The sequence below is a fragment of the Enhydra lutris genome, unplaced genomic scaffold (genome assembly GCF_002288905.1).
Source record: "Enhydra lutris kenyoni isolate GAN:26980312 unplaced genomic scaffold, ASM228890v2 scaffoldscaffold33, whole genome shotgun sequence".
NCBI classification, from domain to species: Eukaryota; Metazoa; Chordata; class Mammalia; order Carnivora; family Mustelidae; genus Enhydra; species Enhydra lutris.
Window position 1 is genome coordinate 9,571,391 of NW_019154117.1, and position 20,108 is coordinate 9,591,498.

General features: G+C 37.4%; 1 protein-coding gene across 5 annotated transcripts in view; it reads left to right on the forward strand.

Moving 5' to 3' along the window:
* The first annotated feature begins 478 nt into the window (after positions 1 to 478).
* Positions 479 to 20,108, forward strand: part of LOC111153565 (COBW domain-containing protein 1) — a 52,336-nt gene continuing 32,706 nt past the window's right edge. For 4 of the 5 annotated variants that reach the window (XM_022512664.1, XM_022512666.1, XM_022512667.1 and 1 more), the window contains exons 1-4: positions 509 to 730; positions 4,748 to 4,834; positions 6,810 to 6,906; positions 8,279 to 8,370. In XM_022512664.1, coding sequence (XP_022368372.1) covers positions 577 to 730; positions 4,748 to 4,834; positions 6,810 to 6,906; positions 8,279 to 8,370 — 430 coding nt within the window. In that variant the 5' untranslated portion in view covers positions 509 to 576. Of the gene's footprint in view, positions 731 to 4,747; positions 4,835 to 6,809; positions 6,907 to 8,278; positions 8,371 to 20,108 lie in introns of all 5 variants that reach the window. The other variant, XM_022512663.1, reaches the window with a different exon arrangement.

Here is a 20,108-nt window from a genome sequence, read left to right on the forward strand (position 1 = left end):
AGAAATAAATAAGAGTAATTCATATACATTGTAAAAATTTGGATATACATGTAAAATATACAGTTATAAGAAAGAAAAAAATTTCGCTGGTTATTCCTTCAGGGATAAAAAATACAATTAACATAGTAGTGTTACAGCTTCCCATTCTTCCCATGAATTAAAAAAAAGTTTTTTAATGACACTAAAAAAATGTCCGATTGATGGAGTCTGTTCTCTACGGGGACTGTTGAGGTCAGGCTACCCATTCCAGGATCCCACCACCCGGGTCTCCGTCGGCGCACACAGGGACAGCACCGAGGCTGGAACCATAACAACTCCGCCCAGCTCCGCTCAGGTTTAGAGAACACGCCCCAGGGGTGTGGTCAACTCCTCTGGGGGCGTGGCTAAGAGGCGAGGCCGTTCTCTGCTCGAGCCCAGGTAATCCGGGCGGGACCGGGAGGCGCCGCACGTCGCGGCGTGATGACGTCAAGAACGCGCCCGGCGTGGCGCTTTCGGCGTGCGCAGCTGCGCCTCGGCGTTTTGGTTGTGTTTCTTGAGGCGAGGTAGAGGCGTACATAGAGTGTGCACTTGGCCGGGATGTTCCCGGCTGTGGGTGTTGTGGGTGAGGAAGAGGAACTGGTGGAAGAGGACTGTCCTGAATTGGTCCCCATTGAGACGAAGCTGAGAGAGGAGGAGGAGAAGTCTGGTCCCGACGCTAAGATCCCAGTCACAATTATCACCGGGTATTTAGGTAACTAACCATCCCGGTCAGAAAATGCCGTGAACGCTGGTATCCTGGGATTTTGGGGGCTGCCGGTGCCTCTTTACCTCAGGCATCCGGGCCTTCTGGCCGATAGCACATGTCTCTGAGGTAGGGGCTGGGTCCCTCGCTCCCCGTTTGGGTTGCTCTTCATCTCGTGGCTCGAGGACGCCCAGACCTCTTTGCGTTACATTCACATTTATCAAGGGAAACAGAGTTAACCTCGCATTTTGAAAACTAGTTTTGGCTTTGCCCCTAGAGGGTTGGGTCCGCCCCCTAATTACCCACGTGGCCTCTCACCGGTCGTTCTCCGTTTCTGAAGCTCGTGAACCTTACTGGGGAGTGGAAGTAATATCGGTCACCCGTTTGAGTTTGTTTTCTTACCTGCTCACTGGGGCAGGAAACACCCACCCTTATGTCTGTTACCTTTACCGGGTGCCCTGTCTGTGCCCGACCCACGAGGGGGGCGGTTCTTTGGTAGATTCCCCTTGCCCACGGGCCAGCCTCTTCCAGCTGTTCCGGGAGAGGATTCCTAGCAAAGTTGTTTTTGTTTTTTTTGAGGTTTGTTTGCAGAGCGCTCTAGGCGAGAGTAAGGATAAAATCTCTACCCTCCCAGATCCTATTTCTCACGCCGAGGACGTTCAGGAGTGCACACGGGCACTTGAATTCGTAGGTGTGTAACCGTGCAGTTTCCTGAAGGACAGTTTGTGGGCTCGGACGAATCTGAGGAGTATTATTCTAAAGCCTTACGATTTACGGGAAGGGCTAGCATAAATACAGGACCATGTTGCAAGTGGGGGAAAAGTCAAGAAATGTAAGTAAAGTGAAATGATTTGGGGTCGGTAATACCATTCCTAGATGGTGCCAGAGACAGCTACCAACGTGGTGCCCCTGAGGGTCTTTTACACAAAAATAGGAGTTAAATCTCTGGTGTTGTCTTTTTTAGCTTCGTAGACTGAGTTTATTCTCCTTTTTCTTCTGGACTAATTTTATAAAGGAATTTATTTTATTTTTTTTCCCCCCAAATTTTTTTTAAAATTTTTTTATAAACATATATTTTTATCCCCAGGGGTACAGGTCTGTGAATCGCCAGGTTTAGGAATTTATTTTTGATGTGTCCCCACTGTTATGCAGAGGCTGCTCCACTAAGCCGTTGAGCAGATTCCTTGTCTGAGACAGAGTGGTTCAGTCTCGCCCCTCTGGCCTTTACCATTTTTCTCATTCCTAGGTCAGTAGAGCATTGGAGGTAATGGTCTAAAACTTAGGAATGAGGACTTTTGCCCACAACCTTGTTGCTGATTATAGGGGATCTCGTTCCACTACTTATTCTTGGCCATTTTCTCTTTTTTGAAACATTGTTGTATCAGCTTCCATCACATTTTTCTTAGGAAATTTCCACCTACTTCTTTGTTTTTGTTTGTTGGTTGTTTTTTTTTTTTTAATTTTCGCCCACCTCTGTTCTTCCTTTTAACTTCACACTCAGATAGTTTCTATTTTGATGTCCCACAGACATCTCAAACTTAGCAGGTCCAAAACTTCATGTCACCTTACCGTCCAGTTCTCCTGCTCCCCTGATTCCAACAACCTGGAATATTCTAAAATTTTTCTAACTAGCCTTGTGTCATGCTTCCCTTTAATATAGTCTCTGTATTTTAGCCTTAATCATCTTCGTAAATGTCAACTGTGTCACACCCTTCAGTGATTTCCATTTGGGTTGCTGTTCAAATTCCTAAACATGAATCAAATGGTCCTGTGTGATCTGGCTCTTCACAGTCTTTCTAGCCGACCAAACTGTGGTCCAGGCACATCGGTACTTTTACTTTTAAACAATGCCAAGTATTTTAACTCCTGGAATCGTTTTCTTTTTTGTTACTCCTCTGCCTAGACCTCCCTTTTAGGTGCTACCTAACATCTTGTCTATCTCCTGTCCACTCTGTAACTCCGTGACATCGTTGCCTCTTTATCCGTCTGAACTACCTTCCATTTCCCATTTTCTTAGTCTTTCTAAGCATTATAAAAGTAGAGGCAGTTTGTCTCTGTTCTGTGCACTTGCCGCCAAGGCCCAGCATGAGATCTGCCCCATAGTAGACTTTTGAATGAATAAACTGTGCCTCAAGTCTTCTGCTTCATAATGTGGTTAATTATTAAGTCCTAATAATTTTATTAGAAGGTCTCTTAGATCCACCTCTGCTTTCCCATTTTCAGTGCCACTGCCTAGTGCTGCCCTCATGTTCAGGGTCTCTGTCTCACACTTGGACTGGTTCTAAGAATTTCCTCATTGCCCTGTCTCCTTAAGCTCTGTCCCTTTCATTCTAAACCTCACACTTATGTGATGTTGAGGTTTTTAAAGCTCTCTAAACATAAGCTTTTAATCCCTTCAACAGCTTTTAAAGGAATATGACTTAAAAATGTGAAGATATTAATACCCTAATGATCATTAAATCCCTTCGAGTTAGAGGCTAAAAGTCTCCTAAATGTACTTCAGAAGTTGTGTACAGGCTTACATGTAAAAGTTCTTAGCAGCACTGTTTGGGAAAATAAAACACTGGAGATAACCCAAATATCCACCAACAGAAAAGTAAATGAATGATACACTCATACAACTGAACTACACTACTATACAGTTTTGTTTTTTTTTCTTTGAACTTTGGTGTGTATAGTTGTTCACAAGGTAAATGTTTTTCTTTTACTTGAGCTGAACATACTAGGTTTAACATGCCACCTACTGGATAAAGTTAGTGTAGCTTTATGAATTTTTCTAAGTACTGAATATTCTGTATATTGTTAACATTTTTTACATCATTTCTCCCATTTTATGTGTGTGTTTTATAGATAGGTAGTCAGATACAGTTGACCCTTGAACAGTGTGGGGGCTAGGGGTGCTGACTTCCTGCATGGTAATTTTGGACAGCCCCAAAACCCAGGTAATAGTCTACTGTTGACCAGAATCTTTACTGGTGATATAAACAGTTGATTAGCACATATTTTGTATGTTTTATGTATTAAATATTGTACTCTTAACAAAGTAAGCTAGAGAAAAGGAAATGTTATGAAGAAAATCATAAGGGGGAGAAAATACAGTAATGTACTATATTTACAGAAAAAAAGCCATGTATAAGTGGACCTACAACCCACACAGTTAGTTGTTTGAGGGTCAGCTGTATATATACATGTATTTTCTTATAGGTTACTTTAAGTACTAAAAGTAGCCCTATAGTCCGTTTGAATTTGTGTGTGGTTAATGATGGATATTGAAATAAAAGATAGGCTTTATATATAAATTTTGGGGAAGTAAACCATACATTCTTGGCTAAGAAACATTGTCATCGTGTGAAGGTGTCTAAATATTTTAAATAAAGTACATTAGTAATTTAAATAAAGTTTAAAGTAAATTTAATTTACTTTACATTTAAATACAGTAAATTAAGTACATGAGTACTTTATTCCCTGGAAGCCATTATTTCAATAATTCCTTACTTAATAGAAAATTTAGATGTCTTTATATTAATTATACTATAAATTGTATAGAAGGCATATTTTCGTTGTATGAGGTTGAAGAAAACTGATCCAAGTTGAAGGCATACTTATAAATATTTACAAAGTTTTATGTCTACATAAAGCTTTTTTAATAGTTTACAAAGGATACTCTAATCTTTTCCTCTAGAATCTTCTATGCCATAGTTAAATAATATTTTTAAAATAGCACACAAATTTTTAAAAACATTGGGACTCTATTTTTGTGTCTGTGCCTTTAAAATTAGCCTTTGAATGTTTTTTAAAACAAGTATTTTTTTTTTTTAAGATTTTATTTATTTTTTTGACAGAGAGAGACACAGCGGGAGAGGGAACAGAAGCAGGGGGAGTGGGAGAGGGAGAAGCAGGCCTCCCACGGAGCAGGCAGCCCCATGCGGGGCTCGATCCCAGGACCCTGGGATCATGACCTGAGCCGAAGGCAGACGCCTAACGACTGAGCCACCCAGGTGCCCCTAAAACAACTATGTTTTACAGGTGCTGGGAAGACAACACTTCTGAACTATATTTTGACAGAGCAACATAGTAAAAGAGTAGCAGTTATTTTAAACGAATTTGGGGAAGGTAAGTAAAGTTCAGTGAATGTGATGCTGTAAGAATTTATAGGATAGCTTATGGTGAATTTTGATATTCCATACTTAAAAATGAAAATTCAAGGTATTGTAATGTGAATACATTGATGCAGATAGTTTTGGGAAAATTAATTTCTATTCAGCTTTATTTTGTACAGATTTGGGGTACTGAAATTAGATCATTTTTATAAAATTTTATAAAACTTCAGAATTCATAACAACAGAATTAAATTAAGTTTTTATATGAAATAACTCCAGAAGTAAAAAGCGCTAAACATATGAAAGAAAGTTCTTTCAGGCTTTTCTGTGTACTTTTATACTGACTGTATTGTTCACTTGTAACTTTTGAAAAATTCTTTAAAATGTTCCAGTTTTCGTAAGTTTATGTTGTTGGGTGTTTATTGTTTGCAAAGCATTTAAAACTGAAGATTTAAAAAATAAGTTAAATATATGGTTTCCATCTCAAAATCTGCAGTTGTCTGTGGAAATATATGCATTTAAAATTCCATTTTTTATTTTAATATTGAACTGTGCTTTTAAAAATACATGTACAGCAGTGTTAGACACAATTTTTTGATTACTTGTAGAAGTTTTTCTTCTTAAGTGTGAATTTTAACTATAGCTCACTTTTAGCCAAAAAAATATATCTTATGTTGAGCTATTTCTTAAAGTATACTATTTTCTCTGTTGTAAATGAATAAAGGAGCTAGGTTTTATGAACAAGAAGGGAGACCTGTTAAACTTGATTTCTCATTTTTTTTTTTTTAAAGATTTTATTTATTTGACAGAGACACAGCCAGAGAGGGAACACAAGCAGGGGGCGGTGAGAGAGGGAAAAGCAGGCTTCCCGCTGAGCAGGGAGCCCGATATGGGGCTCTATCCCAGGACCCTGGGTCATGACCTGAGCCCAGGGTAGACTTCTAGCGATTGAGCCACCCAGGCGCCTCTTGATTTCTCATTTTATTTTTTTTTTATTTCTCATTTTAATAAGCTATTATAATAAGACTAGGAAATCTTATATTCTAGCTTATTAACTGATCTGTTGGACACTGATCATTACATTATTATTGTTACTATTTTTCTTTATTCCTTCTGGATTGTTTATGTAATTTTATATAAACCATTTATTTGCAATACTTTCCTTTGCATTTTATTCATATCCCTTATGCCTTGAATTCTGTAGCAGTCCCTTTCAAAGCTCGTTATCTTTGCCTAACTAAAATATAAACAAAAAATATATACATAAAAAATTACTGAATTTTCTTTTGTGGCCATTCACTTTACTGGATATTTAGAACTCTTCCTTGGCTTTGGTATATTTCTTTATTGGAGGAAAAGTAAGATATTTAAAATCATTCTTGTATGGTAACAAGCATCTCAGAATTTCACATATATATTACTCTTTCTTAAGTAAGCATTGCTAGGAAATCCAGTGTAAAATTTTAATTTTTAAATGGGCACATTGATACCCTGGCCAAGCAGACTTCCTCAAAAAGAACTAGGGTTTTTACTTATACCGGGAATATTGGGTAGTCTGTCTAATAGAAACAAAAACAATTTAGAAGAAGAATGGAAAGAAAAAAAAAGATAAGGCAGTCTTTTAAGAGGGTTAAGGGCATATAAAAACCAATATATTAAACATACTGGTTGGCCATGGCCAAGGAGTGCTTTTGAAATAGCTGCTTTATTAGGATATAGGAGTGGGCAAGTGAGAGGACCAAAGAAGAAGTAGGTATGAGTCAGTTTTGGATTTGTCTTGTTAGGGACTTAAATCCTCTTTAAAAAGTAAAAGCCTAAATAATCTAGAGTAGTATAGTTTAAAACATTGAGGCTGCACAAGCTATGAAAGAATAAAAGTTATAAAAGGTGTTTGTATCAAATGATTTGAAATCTGTGTTATTGATATCCTCATCTTTGCTTTTGCTAGTGAATGTAATCTAAAGAGTGCTTCTTGTTAATTATTCCAGGAAGTGCAGTGGAGAAATCCTTAGCTGTCAGCCAAGGTGGAGAACTCTATGAAGAATGGCTGGAACTTAGAAACGGTTGCCTCTGCTGTTCAGTAAAGTGAGGAATGTGTTTATTGTGTGCTTGTTGGTTTGTTACAAATGTTTATTGATTATATTTCCAGCTTTGGTTTTCTCGTGTAATGTAACAGACTTATGTAGTCTGCTTCATTGTATTTCCACATAGAAAGTAACTTATTAGGATGTATTTTCTTAAAGTGTTTCTTGCTATCCTATTTATTTTTTTGTCTGCTCTAATGCATTGGTTCTTTTATTGAGTTTCTTTTTACTGTCTTTGATGTTAGGGTTTCATTATTAATTTCTGTGGTACATGAAAGTCACATTTCATGTGTAAAAATTATTTTACATTAAATGAGTCATTGGTCCTATTTCCAAGGATTCATCTTCTATAAACAAAATAAATGACCATCAAAGGTGAAAAAGCTCACATTGTGTTCCACTAGTGGTAGTTGCTTCCAAGGATAGTATCTGGGTTTGTTTTTGTTTTTGTTTGTTTTTTTTAAGAAGATTTTATTTATGTATTTAACAGAGAGACAGTGAGAAAGGGACCACAGGCAGGGGGAGTAGGAGAGAGAGAGAAGCAGGCTTCCCACTGAGCAGGGAGCCCGATGTGGGGCTCCATCCCAGGACCCTGAGATCATGACCCAAGTCTGAGGGAGATGCCCAACAACTGAGCCACCCAGGTGCCCCGACAGTATCTATTTTTTTCACTAATAGACCATAGATCATAGAAAAGGACCTGACATACCTATTCACTCAAATATTTTGTTGAGTGAATAAGGAAAATTAATACCTGTACTGTTGACTTTGTATATTCTAGTGAACTAAATTTTTTCTACATCATTTACAACTTAGGTATTTGACTTTGAGTCAAATATATTAACAAATCTAAAATCATGACAGATTTTCTTGAACAACCATAATGAGATCCAGTAAATATTTTCTTGGGCTGTCAATGTTCTAAGAGAAAAGGGAAATTAAAGTCTGGTACCCTTACTCAGAACAGAATTGAAAAGTAGTGATTGTGTCCCTTTAGATGTTATATTAAACCATGGTAATTCATAAATTTTATCATTGTTTTGGATGTTGAGTTTTTTCTTTTGTGATACTATAAAAATAGCAGATTTTGACTTGTCAGGGTTATTAAAGTTTCCTCTACTTTTAATTTTAATAAAGTTAAAATATTAACTCCTCATGTATCTTATTTCACTTACCAGTATATATGCCTCTATTTTTCTCCACCATTGGTAAATATCGATGGATGTTGTATTAGCAGTTTGGGAATGAGTTAAATTTTTACATGCTTAAAGGTATTTTTGTCTCAGGTTGCTAAATATATTTTAAAACGTTTATAATGATCACTTTAAAATATTCAGATAATCAACTATATTTTATATTTTGGTATTCTTCAGGGACAATGGCCTTAGAGCTATTGAGAATTTGATGGAGAAGAAGGGGAAATTTGATTACATACTATTAGAGACAACTGGGTTAGCAGATCCTGGTAAGAAATGATGTTATTAATAACTAGAATATAGTTCTTAAACGTTTTTAAGGTATTGAGAAATATGTAAAGTAAGCATTAAACCTGTACTCTAGACTAAAAATACTGGATTGTCATGTTTCTTTTGCAGATAAATCATAATCAGAGTACTTGGTACTTTTAACTTGATAATAGGATTGAAGTTCAATTGATTGATTTAAGACTACCGGTAGGAACACGAGGTGTTAAAAGTATGGAAATTTAGGAAAAATAAAGACATTCCACTTTACGTTTTACTTTTATATTTGATTGATTATACTCTGTAGAGATCTCACTTCTGATTACTTTCCTTTTTTTTTTTTTAAGATTTTATTTATTTATTTCACAGACAGAGATCACAAGTAGGCAGAGACGCAGGCAGAGAGAGAGGAGGTAGCAGGCTTCCTGCCGAGCAGAGCCTGATGCAGGGCTCTGGGATCCCAGGACCCTGGGATCATGACCCGAGCCAAAGGTGGAGGCTTTAACCCACTGAGCCACCCAGGTGCCCCCTGATTACTTTCTAATCCAACTTTCTTGGAGGGTCATTTAAAGATACTTAAGGGCTTTTAGACTCTAATCTCAGCATTACTTAATTGTTTTTCAGTTAATTATTAGCAGTTTGTTTTTCTACTGAAGTTGAAATCATTTTATTTGTAAATACTGTCATTAGGTACAGAGTTAAATTAAGGCTAATGGACCTTTTTCCTGGTGTGGAATTAATGATTATCCATGAAATTTTTATCTCTAAATAGAATTACATGTAAATTTCTCTTTTGAAAGCTACACAAAGTTGAACTGTTTTAACAATCAGTTTCTCTTTCCTTCTTACCAAACATCTTTTAGGTAATACCTTTATTCCTAGTTTGCAGAACATTTTGTGTTCATTGTATAAGTCTGACCATACCTTTTTTTTTTTTTTTAATTTGAGTTAATGGTATTGGGCCATAAAGCTATATAAAAGACTATGTAAAAGTACTGTTTAGGAATAATTTTTTGGGGGTCGTAACTGTTTAAAACAGATACTGAAGTATGCGGAAGGGCCAAATGTAAACAGTGGTTATTGTACTTAAAATTGTTGCATAATAACGTTGTCCTTCTGTTTTAAAATTAGTGTTGAGTTGGGCTGTTTTGGTCCTGTAGTAGACCATACTATGTGTATTTTCATACATTTCCAGTAGATTTGGCTGATGATAGAACTTGGACTGTTACATTGATACTAAATATTAAATCCCATAAGATGGGAAAATATATGCCTCCTTTTTGAAATTGCAAATATCAATTTCTTTCATGGTAGCCACTTCATAGAGAGAAACTCTTGTAACTTTGATTTGAGAGTAGGTGAGTTTTATAAAACATGGTTCAGCTTTTCAGAGGGAGAAGGAAGGTTAAATAATGATCTCAGAGAAAGCTTTTGTACAAATTGTAGGTATAAATAGGTTAATGTTTGTAGCATCTAACTTTCTTTAGAATGAAGATTTTATTGTTTGAGTAAAAATGGAACATTTGTTATAAAAAAAAATTTACCCAATATCTAAGAAAATGCAAAGAAGAAAATTAAATCACACTGTATCTCACTACTATGAAATGCAAGTAGGTAAGTTTTATTCCAGGGATTTTTCTGTGACAATGCTACTTGCTGAATGACAGCATCAGTCTCTGAAACTTGTAAAAAATGCAGATTCTTGGGCCCCATCCGAGATCTACTAAATCGGAATCTGCTGGGTGAGCCCAGCAATCTGTTTTAATAACTCCTCCAGTGGATTCTTATACATTCCATGAATTTGGGAAGCCCTGCCCTATGTGCTTCTGAAAGCTGTATAACAGACAATTTTTTAAAATGTGATTGCATTCTTTGTGCTGGTCTTAGTAATTATTAATTTAGTTTTACTTGAATCTAAAAGGAGAGAACTTGGAGGCAGTTCAAGATGGCAGCTTAGGAACACCTTGAACTATCTCTTTCTGTAGACACACTAGATCTGCAGTTGCTTATGGAATAATTCCTGCTCAGAAAGAACTGAAAACTAGCAGAACAGCTCCTTCTACAACAAGGAAATAAGGGCCACATTGAAATGGATAGGAGAGGTGGAGACATAGTTTCGCCAAGAATTTCATGCCTGGTGCAGCAAATCAGAGTAGGGAGGGGTTTCATAGGTCTGGCGTCTTTACCTGAGGAGGGATGGGTTTATAACCCACTTAGGGTATGCCAACCCTTGGGACCTGCACTGGAAAAATGAGGCTCCCCAGATGGATTTAGAAACCAAGGGGGCTTGTGTATAGTGAACCTGAGGGGCTGAGGGGAATCTGAGATACTCCTTTTGAGGGGCTTACACACAAGCACACTCATCTTGGGACCCAGTGCAAAGGCAGTAGTTTGAAAGTGTCTGAATTATATGGGAAGGAGATTCATTGGCTAATTCTAAAGTGTTTGCTGGAGTATCTGGGACCAATTGGTATTTTCTTTGGGTCCAGAGGTGCTTGTGAGCGCCATTTTTGCATTCTCCTTTCACTTTGCTAGTGCAGTCAGTCGTCATGGACACAAACAGCTCCCTAAAGCCATGGGTGTGCCTTGTCCCAGCCATCTCCATGCCTCACTAAAGCCTTGGGTGTATCCTGCCCACATTGTTCTCCTGCATCCCTAAAGCCATGGATGTGCTCCACCCTCAGTACTCCTGCAGCCTTGCTAAAGCCTGCCTTTAAGTGCGGTCCACAGAGGGAATGTCTGTTGATCACTTGTCCCTGGTGGCTGGAAGAGCTTGAATTTCTGCACCCTATGGGACTATAATAGGAAGGTAGTTTTGGGAGGGCTACCATACCGGAGGTACTGCATAGACAGCCTGCTGAAACACTACTCGTCTGCCTATGAGGAAGGCCCATCCACTTGTCCTGGAGCCAGCCTAAGGGACAGGCTTCAAAGATGCTCTCAAAATGTAGCCAGGGAGACACCACCTTTGATCTCTCCTTCGGCCTCAATGCAGCTTGCTGTCGCCTTGAGGAAGCTTGTGTGCTCGTCTGAAGCTCTGATTTTTGCAGGTTGAGTTCAGGAGACACCTCCAGGTCTCTTGGGCTGGAGGTCAGCTGGGTTTACAGTTGTAGTGCCACAGGGCTGTGTATTTGTACTCCAAAAGCCCCTTCCTGTGGATCTTTTCCCCATGGATCTGTCTTCCAGTCAGTCTGAAACCAGGTGCTGAGATCATTCCCTTTGGCACACTGGCAGGTCTTGACACACTCTCAACAATGTGGGATCTACCAAGAATAATTCAAGCTAATTAGGTAACACAAAGCTTCAGAGAGACAGCCAAAAGCTAGAGCAAGGTTGAATAATAAGGTTTATCTCCTATACAAGGCCACTCCTTCAAGACTGGGAGAAGTAACTGTTTTGCTTAATAAGTAGAAACAGAGGGTGCCTGGGTGGCTCAGTGGGTTAAGCCACTGCTTTCGGCTCAGGTCATGATCTCGGGGTCCTGGGATCGAGCCCCACATCGGGCTCTCTGCTCAGCAGGGAGCCTGCTTCCTTCTCTCTCTCTCTGCCTGCCTCTCTGCTACTTGTGATCTCTCTCTGTCAAATAAATAAATAAAATCTTTAAAAAAAAAATAAGTAGAAACAGAGAGTCAAGCAAAATGAGGAGACAGGAATATTTTCCAAACAAAAGAAGGACACAAAACCTCAGAAAAAAGACTTTAATGAAGTGGAGATGACTAACCTACCCGATAAAAAGTTCAAGGTAATGGTTATAAAGAGGTTTACCAGAGTCAGAAGAATAGTTAAGTACCAAATGCAAGTCACGGAGCTGAAGAATACAGTAACTGAACCGAAAAATATACTAGAAGGTTTCAGTATCAGAATAAGTGAAGAGGAATGGATCAGTGACCTGGAAGACAGGGCAGTGGAACTCAGCCAAACAAAGCTACAACAACAACAACACAATTAATGAAGATAGCTTCAGAAACCAATGGGACAATATCAAGTGAAATAACATTCATATTATAGGGATCCCAGAAGGAAAAGAGAGAATGAAAGAGAGAGAAAACTTCCCTAACCCAGGGAAGGAGACAGACATCCAGGTCCCAGAAGCACAGAGAGTGCCAAATAAGATGAACTCAAAGACATCCACATCAAGAGACATTGTAATTACAATGTCAAAAATGAAAGAGAGGGTCTTAAAAGCAGCAAGAGAAAAACAACTTGTTAAGTCCAAGGGAATCCCCAAAACCCCATCAGCTGATATTTCAGATCAGCCTTTGCAGGCCAGAAGGGAGTGGCATGATAGATTCCAAGTGCTGAAAGGAAAACATTTCCAGCCAAGAATATTCTACCTGCCACAGTTGCCATTCACAATTGGAGGAGAGTTTTCTAGATGAACAAAACTTAAAGGAGTTCACCACTAAATTGGTCTTATAAGAAATGTTAAAGGGACTTCTTTAAGCTGAAAAGGAAAGGTACTACTAACGAGAAAACATGGGAAAGTAAAAATCTCTCTTGTAAGTGCAAATATATAGTAAAGGTTGCAAATTAACCATTTATAAACCTACTATGTAGGTTAGACAAAAGTGAACTTAAGTGTAACTATAAAAATTAAGAGATACACAAAGAAGATATAAAATATGACATCAAAAACAAAATGTGGAGGGAAGAGCAGAAATTAGAGTTTTTATAATACATTCAAATTTATGGTACTTTCAACTTGAAATAGGCTTTTATTTATAAGTATATATAAATATAAACATCTATAAGCATATGAGTATACAAACAAGTATATAAACAAATACATATATATAAGCTGCATGTATGTATAAGCATATTTTGTATGTATATATAAAAATGTATGTATGTCTGTATATATAGTCTGCAAGGGAAGTGAGCGAGAGAAAAAACAGAGGAACTACAAAAACAGCCAGAAAATAATTAAGAAAATGGCAAGAAGTACATATCTATCAATAATTACTTTAAATGTAAATGGACATACTCTCCACGTATGTATGTAAATGGACATACTCTTTTAAAATAATTTTGATTTTTTTATTGATTTTTGATTTTGTACATCTTCAAAGATGTCTAGTAGTTGAACAGATTAAAAAAAAAGACTCATCTATATATTGTCTGTACTAGATCCACTTCAGATTTAATGATGCACAGACTGAAAGTGAAGGGGTGGAAAAGATATTCCATGCAAATGTAAATGAAAGAAAGCTGATGTGGCTTTACTTATATCAAACCAAATAGACTTTAAAACAAAGTCTGTGATAAAAGATAAAGGGCATTACACAATGACAAAGCATCAAGCCAACAAGAGGATGTAAGGTTTGAAAATTTTTATTCACTCAACATAGGAATTCCTAAATATATAAAGCAAATATTAACAGACTTAAAGGGAGAAATGGACAGCAATACTATTAGAAGACTGTAGTACTCCATTTACATCCGTGGATAGGTTATCCAGACAGAAAACCAATAAGAAAATAACAGCCTTAACATATGAGATCAGATGGACTTAATAAGTGTACAGTTAACCCTTGAACAACATGGGTTTGACCTGTGAAGGTCCACTTACATGCGGATTTTTTACAGTACGATACTGTAAATGTATTTTCTGTTCCAAATGATTTTCTCAATAATATTTTCTTTTTTCTAGTTTATTGTAAGAATATGATACAAAATACAACCTACAAAATATGTACTAACCGATTATTTATATTACCAGTATGGCTGTACGCTATTAGTAGTTAAGTTTCTAGGGAATCAAAAGTTATATTTGGGCCATCTAGGTGGCTCAGTCAGTTAAGCGTCTGCCTTTGGCTCAGGTCATGATCCCATGGTCCTAGGATCAAGCCTGTCATCGGGCTCCCTGCTTATCGGGGAGCCTGCTTCTCCCTCTCCCCCTCCCCCTGATTGTGTGCATGTGCACTCTCTGTCTCTCTCTGTCAAATAAATAAATAAATCTTTTTTAAAAAGTTATATGTGGATTTTTGACTGCATGGGAGGTCAGCGTCCCAACTCCATTGTTCAAGTGTTAATTGTATACAATTCATATCATCCAAAAGCAGCAGAATATACATTCTTCTCGGCGTATGGAACATTCTCATACTAGATCACATATTAGACTAGAGAACAAGTCTGAGTAAATTTAAGAAGATTGAAGTCATGTCAGGTATCTTCTCCAATGATAGTGGTATAAGACAAAGGCAATTATAAAAAGAAAACTGGAAAAATCATAAATATGTGGAAATTAAATAACATGCAACTGTTATAATCAATGGGTCAATGAAGAAGTCAGGAGAAATAAAAAATACCTTGACACAAATGAAGATGGAAAGACAACAATCCAAAATCTATAGGATGCAGCAAAAGCAGTTCTGAGAGCAAGGTTCATAAAGACAACTCTACCTAAAGTAACTAGAAAAAGAACAGATGAATCCCATAGGTAATAGAAGGAAAGAAATAATAAAGATTCAGAGCAGAAATAAATGGCATAGAGACTAAAAAAAACAATAGAAAAGGTCAATGAAAGTAAGCTGGTTTTTTGAAAAAAATCAGAAATGAAAGAGAAGTTACCATACCACAGAAATTGAGGATCAAAAGAGACTACTGTGATAATGAAATGGGTTAATTCCTAGTAACACATAATCTCTCAAGACTTCCAGTTTTCCACAAAGAAATAGAAAATCTGGATAGATGCATTGCTAGTAAGAAGATTGTGAATCTGTAATGAAAAAAACCTCCTAGCAAACAAGTTCAAGACCAGATGTTTTCATGGGGAATTCTGCCAAAAATACAAAAAAGATGTAATACCTATTCTCAAACTCTTCCAAACTATTGAAGAGAAGGGAAAGCTTCTAAACTCATTTATAAGGTCAACATTACCCTGATACCAAAATAAGAAGGACACCACCAAAAAAAAACCATTATATATTAAAAAGAAAATTATAGGGGGTGCCTGAGGTGGCTCAGTGGATTGAGCCTCTGCCTTTGGCTCAGGTCATCATCTCACATCCTGGGATCGAGCCCCGGATCAGGCTCTCTGCTTGGCGAGGAGCCTGCTTCCCCCCCCCCCCCACCCTGCCTGTCTCTGCCTACTTGTGATCCCTCTCTGTGTCAAATAAATAAACAAAATCTTTAAAAAAAAATTACAAGCTCATATCCCTGATGAACATAGATGTAAAAATCCTCAAGAAAATATTAGCAAACTGAATCCAACAATGCATTAAAAGGATCATACACCACGATCAATGGAATTTATTCCAGGAATGCAAGGATGCTTTAACATCTGCAAATCAGTCAGTGATACACCACTTAACAAAACAAAGTGTGACAATCATGTGTTCATCTCAGTAAATGGAGAAAAAAATCTTTGATAAATTTCAGTGTCCATTTATGATAAAAACTCTTAAGGTGGGTATAGAGGGAATGTACTTAAATATAATAAAGGCCATACATGACAAACTCATACACAATGTTGTAAAGCTGAAGGCTTTTCCTCAGCTTGGGAACAAAATAAGGATGCCCACTCTTGCCTGTTTATTTGGTATAGTATTGGAAGTCCTACCCACAACAGTAACACAAGAAAAAGAGATAAAAGCATCCAAATTGGAGAGGAAGAAATAAAACAATCACTATTTGCAGATGACATCATTCTATATATAGAACACCCTAAAGACTCCACCAAAAAACCAGAATAAGTGAACTTAGTAATTTACTGTATACAAAATCAGTATATACTTATCTGTTGTGTTTCTATGTACAAGTAATGAACTGTCAGAGAAATTAAGGAAACAATCCTTGCAAAAAGCCTAACAAAACAATTTGCATCAAAAAGAAAATACCTAGGAATAAATGTAACTAAGGAAGTGAAAGATCTGTATGTGGAAAATTGTAGGACATTGATGAAAGAAATTAAGTCACAAAAATAGAAAGTTATTCCATGCTCTTTTTTAAAGACCTAATACTGTTAAATGTCCATACTGTCTAAAGCAATATACATATTCATTGTCAAGTCTTTCAGAATTTTAATGCCATTTCTCACAAAGCTATAAAAATACTTTAATCTCTACACGCACACCCCAACATGGGGCTTGAATGCATAACTGTGAGATCAAGAATTGCGTGCTCAACTGACTGAAGCAGCCAGGTGCCCCACAACAAATAATTCTAAGGTTTGTGGGGAATCACAGAAGACCCTGAATAGCCAAAGCAGTCTTTTTTTTTTTTTTTTAAGGATTTTATTTATTTATTTGACAGAGCACAGCTGCGGGGTGGGGGGGAAGGAGCTGTAGGCAGAGGGAAGGAGAGAAGTAGGCTCCCCACTGAACAGAGGACATGATATAGGGCTTAATCCCCAGACCCTGGGATCATGACCTGACCCGAAGGCAGACGCTTAACCACCTGAGCCACCCAGGTGCCCCATAGCCAAAGCAGGCTTGAGAAAGAAGAGCAAATGGGAAATGTCACAGTCCCAGACTTCAAACTGTACTTAAAAGCTGTAATATGAAAACAGTATGGTATTGGCATAAAAACAGATCAATGAAACAATAGAGAACCCAGATATAAACCCAGGCTTTTCTGACCAATTAAACTATGACTCAGGAGGCAAGAATATACAATGAGCAGAAAAGATTCTTCAATAAATGGTGATGGAAAAACTGGACAGCTACATGAATGAAACTAGACTACCGTCTTACATGATAAAAAAGTTAACTCACAATGGAGGAAAAACTTGAATATAAAACCTGAAACCATAAGACTCCTAGAAGGAAACAGATATTTAGCTTCTTGACATCCATCTTGGTGTTGAATTTTTGGATCTGACTAAAAGCAAAGGCAACAAAACAAAATTCAGTAATTGGGACTATATAAAATTAAAAGGCATCTGGACGGCAAAGGAAGCCATCCATAAAATGAAAAACAGTCTACTGACTAGGAGAAAATATTTGCAAATCATGTATTTGATAAGGTTAATATCCAAAATGTGTAAAGACTCAATAGCAAAAAAAAAACAAACAAACAAAAAAAAACAAAAACAAAAACAAAAAAACCTGACTGACTGAAAAGGAGGCAGAGGATCCAAATAGACATTTTTCCATAAAACATATACAGATGCCCAACAGGCACATGAAAAGATGCTCAGCTTCACTAATTACCAGGGAAATGCAAATCAAAACCACAGTGTGATACCACCTGACACCTGTTAGAATCAAATCGGCAAGAAACAAGTGGTGAGGATGCAGAGGAAAGGGAACCCTCATGCACTGTTGGTGGGAATGCAGACTGGTGCCGCCACTGCAGAAAGTGGTGGTTTTCCATTTGCATACACTTTCATTGCTATGGTGATTCCTCAAAACATTAAATATAGAACTAGCATGTGTTCAGCTATTTTATTGTACGTACTTTTCTGAAGAAAATGAAAACTAATTTGAAAAGATATTTGCACCCCTATGTTCATTACATCATTAATTACAGTAGCCAAGATATGGAAACAACTTAAGAGTTTGTTGATGGATGAATGGAGAAAGATGTGCAATATATATACACTGGCCTTGCTATTTGTGACAACAGGGATGGACCTTGAGGGTATCAAACTCTGGGAAATCAGTTAGATTTCATCAATCTGTGGAACCTAAGAAAAGAAAAAACAAAACTCAGATACAGGGAACAGATTGATGGTTATCAGAGGGGAAAGGGTTTAGAGGACTGAAATGGATGAAGGGGGTCAATTGTGTGTTTTGGATGGTAACTAGATTTCCTATGATGATCACTTTGTAATGTACACAAATACTAAATCATTATACAATACACCTGAAACTAATATAAAGTCATATACCATTTTACCTCAATTAACAATATGTATATTATATATGTAAACCACCTAATGTTAGCCAACACGTGTTAGATACTCCACTAATCACCTATTAATATCATTAAAATGAATTTAATAAATTGCTCAATAAAAGGTGGGCAGAAGCAAAAAAATTACTATGTAATTGAAAAAATAACTTGAGGGCGCCTGGGTGGCTCAGTTGGTTAAGTGACTGCCTTCGGCTCGGGTCATGATCCCAGAGTCCTGGGATCGAGTCCCACATCTGGCTCCTTGCTCCTTGGAGAGTCTGCTTCTCTCTCTGACTTTCTCCCCTCTCATGCTCTCTCTCACGCCTCTCTCTCAAATAAATAAATAAAATCTTAAAAAAAAAAAGAACTTGAAAGAAATGAAGGAATCCTGAATTATCAGAAAAATGCTTTTCCACTGGAAGGGATATGAGTTAAGGGGGATAAAAAGGTTATAAAGAGCATAAACAGGGACGCCTGCGTGGCTCAATTGTTAAGCTTCTGCCTTCGGCTCAGGTCATGATCCCAGGGTCCCGGGATCAAGTTCCACATTGGGCTCTCTGTTCAGCAGGAAGCCTGCTTCTCCCTCTCCTACTCCCCCCCTGCTTGTGTTCCCTCTCTTGCTGTCTCTTTATCTGTCAAATCAATACATAAAATCTTAAAAATAAAACCATAAACAAATGGGATGAGTTAGTTTTTTAACTATATGTGTCAGTTCAGAGTATTTCTTGACTCCCTGACATAAAGGAGTAGGGAATGAACACTATCACTTACTCCCACCTCCTGGTTTTGGTTGATTTATTGTATGTGGTGGTGTTAAGATTTCTAACGTCTGCATTCTCTCATACTTTGTTTAGTTCTATGTTAAACAGTTTTAGTCCTTATTAGCTCAATACTGTGGCTTCTCCATTCCTGAGTTGATGAATCTCTTGATTGGACTGATTTTCATGGTCAGGTAATCCTTTCAAGCTACAGATGCTGTGTTCCTTCACTTTTTTTTTTTTTTTTAAGATTTATTTATTAGAGAGTTGGGAGCAGGGACAGAGGGGAAGGGAGAGAAAAGTCCCAAGAGGACTCCATGCTGAGCGCAGAGCCCGACGTGGGGTGCAATCACATGACACTGAGATCACGACCTGAGCTGAAACCAAGAGTCAGACGCTCAACTTACTGAACCACCCAGGTTCCCCCCTTCTTGAGTTCTTGCATACTTCCTTGAGAATGCTTGTCTTTTGTTTTTATAACTGAAGGATTATTTGACTAGGTATACAATTTCCAGATCACAATTGACTTCCCTCAGAACTTAGCAAATGTTACTTATTGATCTCTTGGTAATTTTTGATTGGCTGGATTTCCTTTTTTATTTCATCAGAAGGATTTATGAGTGATGTATTTTTTGAGTTTTAATGCTTTTGTTTCCTTTAATGTATTGTGTGTGTCTACCTGGTGTTTTCATTGTTGAAAAACAACTTGGCAGGAGGTAATATCCTTAGGGAACACTTTCATTAGAACTTTATGGTCATTATCTTATTATATCGGGGCAATGACTGTTACTATAGAAAAGTCTAATTTTTTTTTCTGCCTCCTGGAAAGTGACTTGCTTTCTCATCCAAAATGCCTGACAATTGTTTCCTTTGTTTTTGAAGGTCAGTAATATAACCAAAGTCCATCTACATGTCATCTGTAATCATTTTTTCTTGCATTACAGTATGCTCTTTTGTCTGTAAGTTTATGTCTTCAGTTAGGAGCATTTTCCTTATTTATTACCATAAGGATTTTTTTTTTTTTTTGGTCCAATTATTGGGTCCTCTACTTTATGACACCAATTTCCCTTATATTGGATTTTCTTTTGTTCTCCCTATCTTTTATCTTCAAATTGTCTTTTGCTTCTGTATTTAATCATCTCACA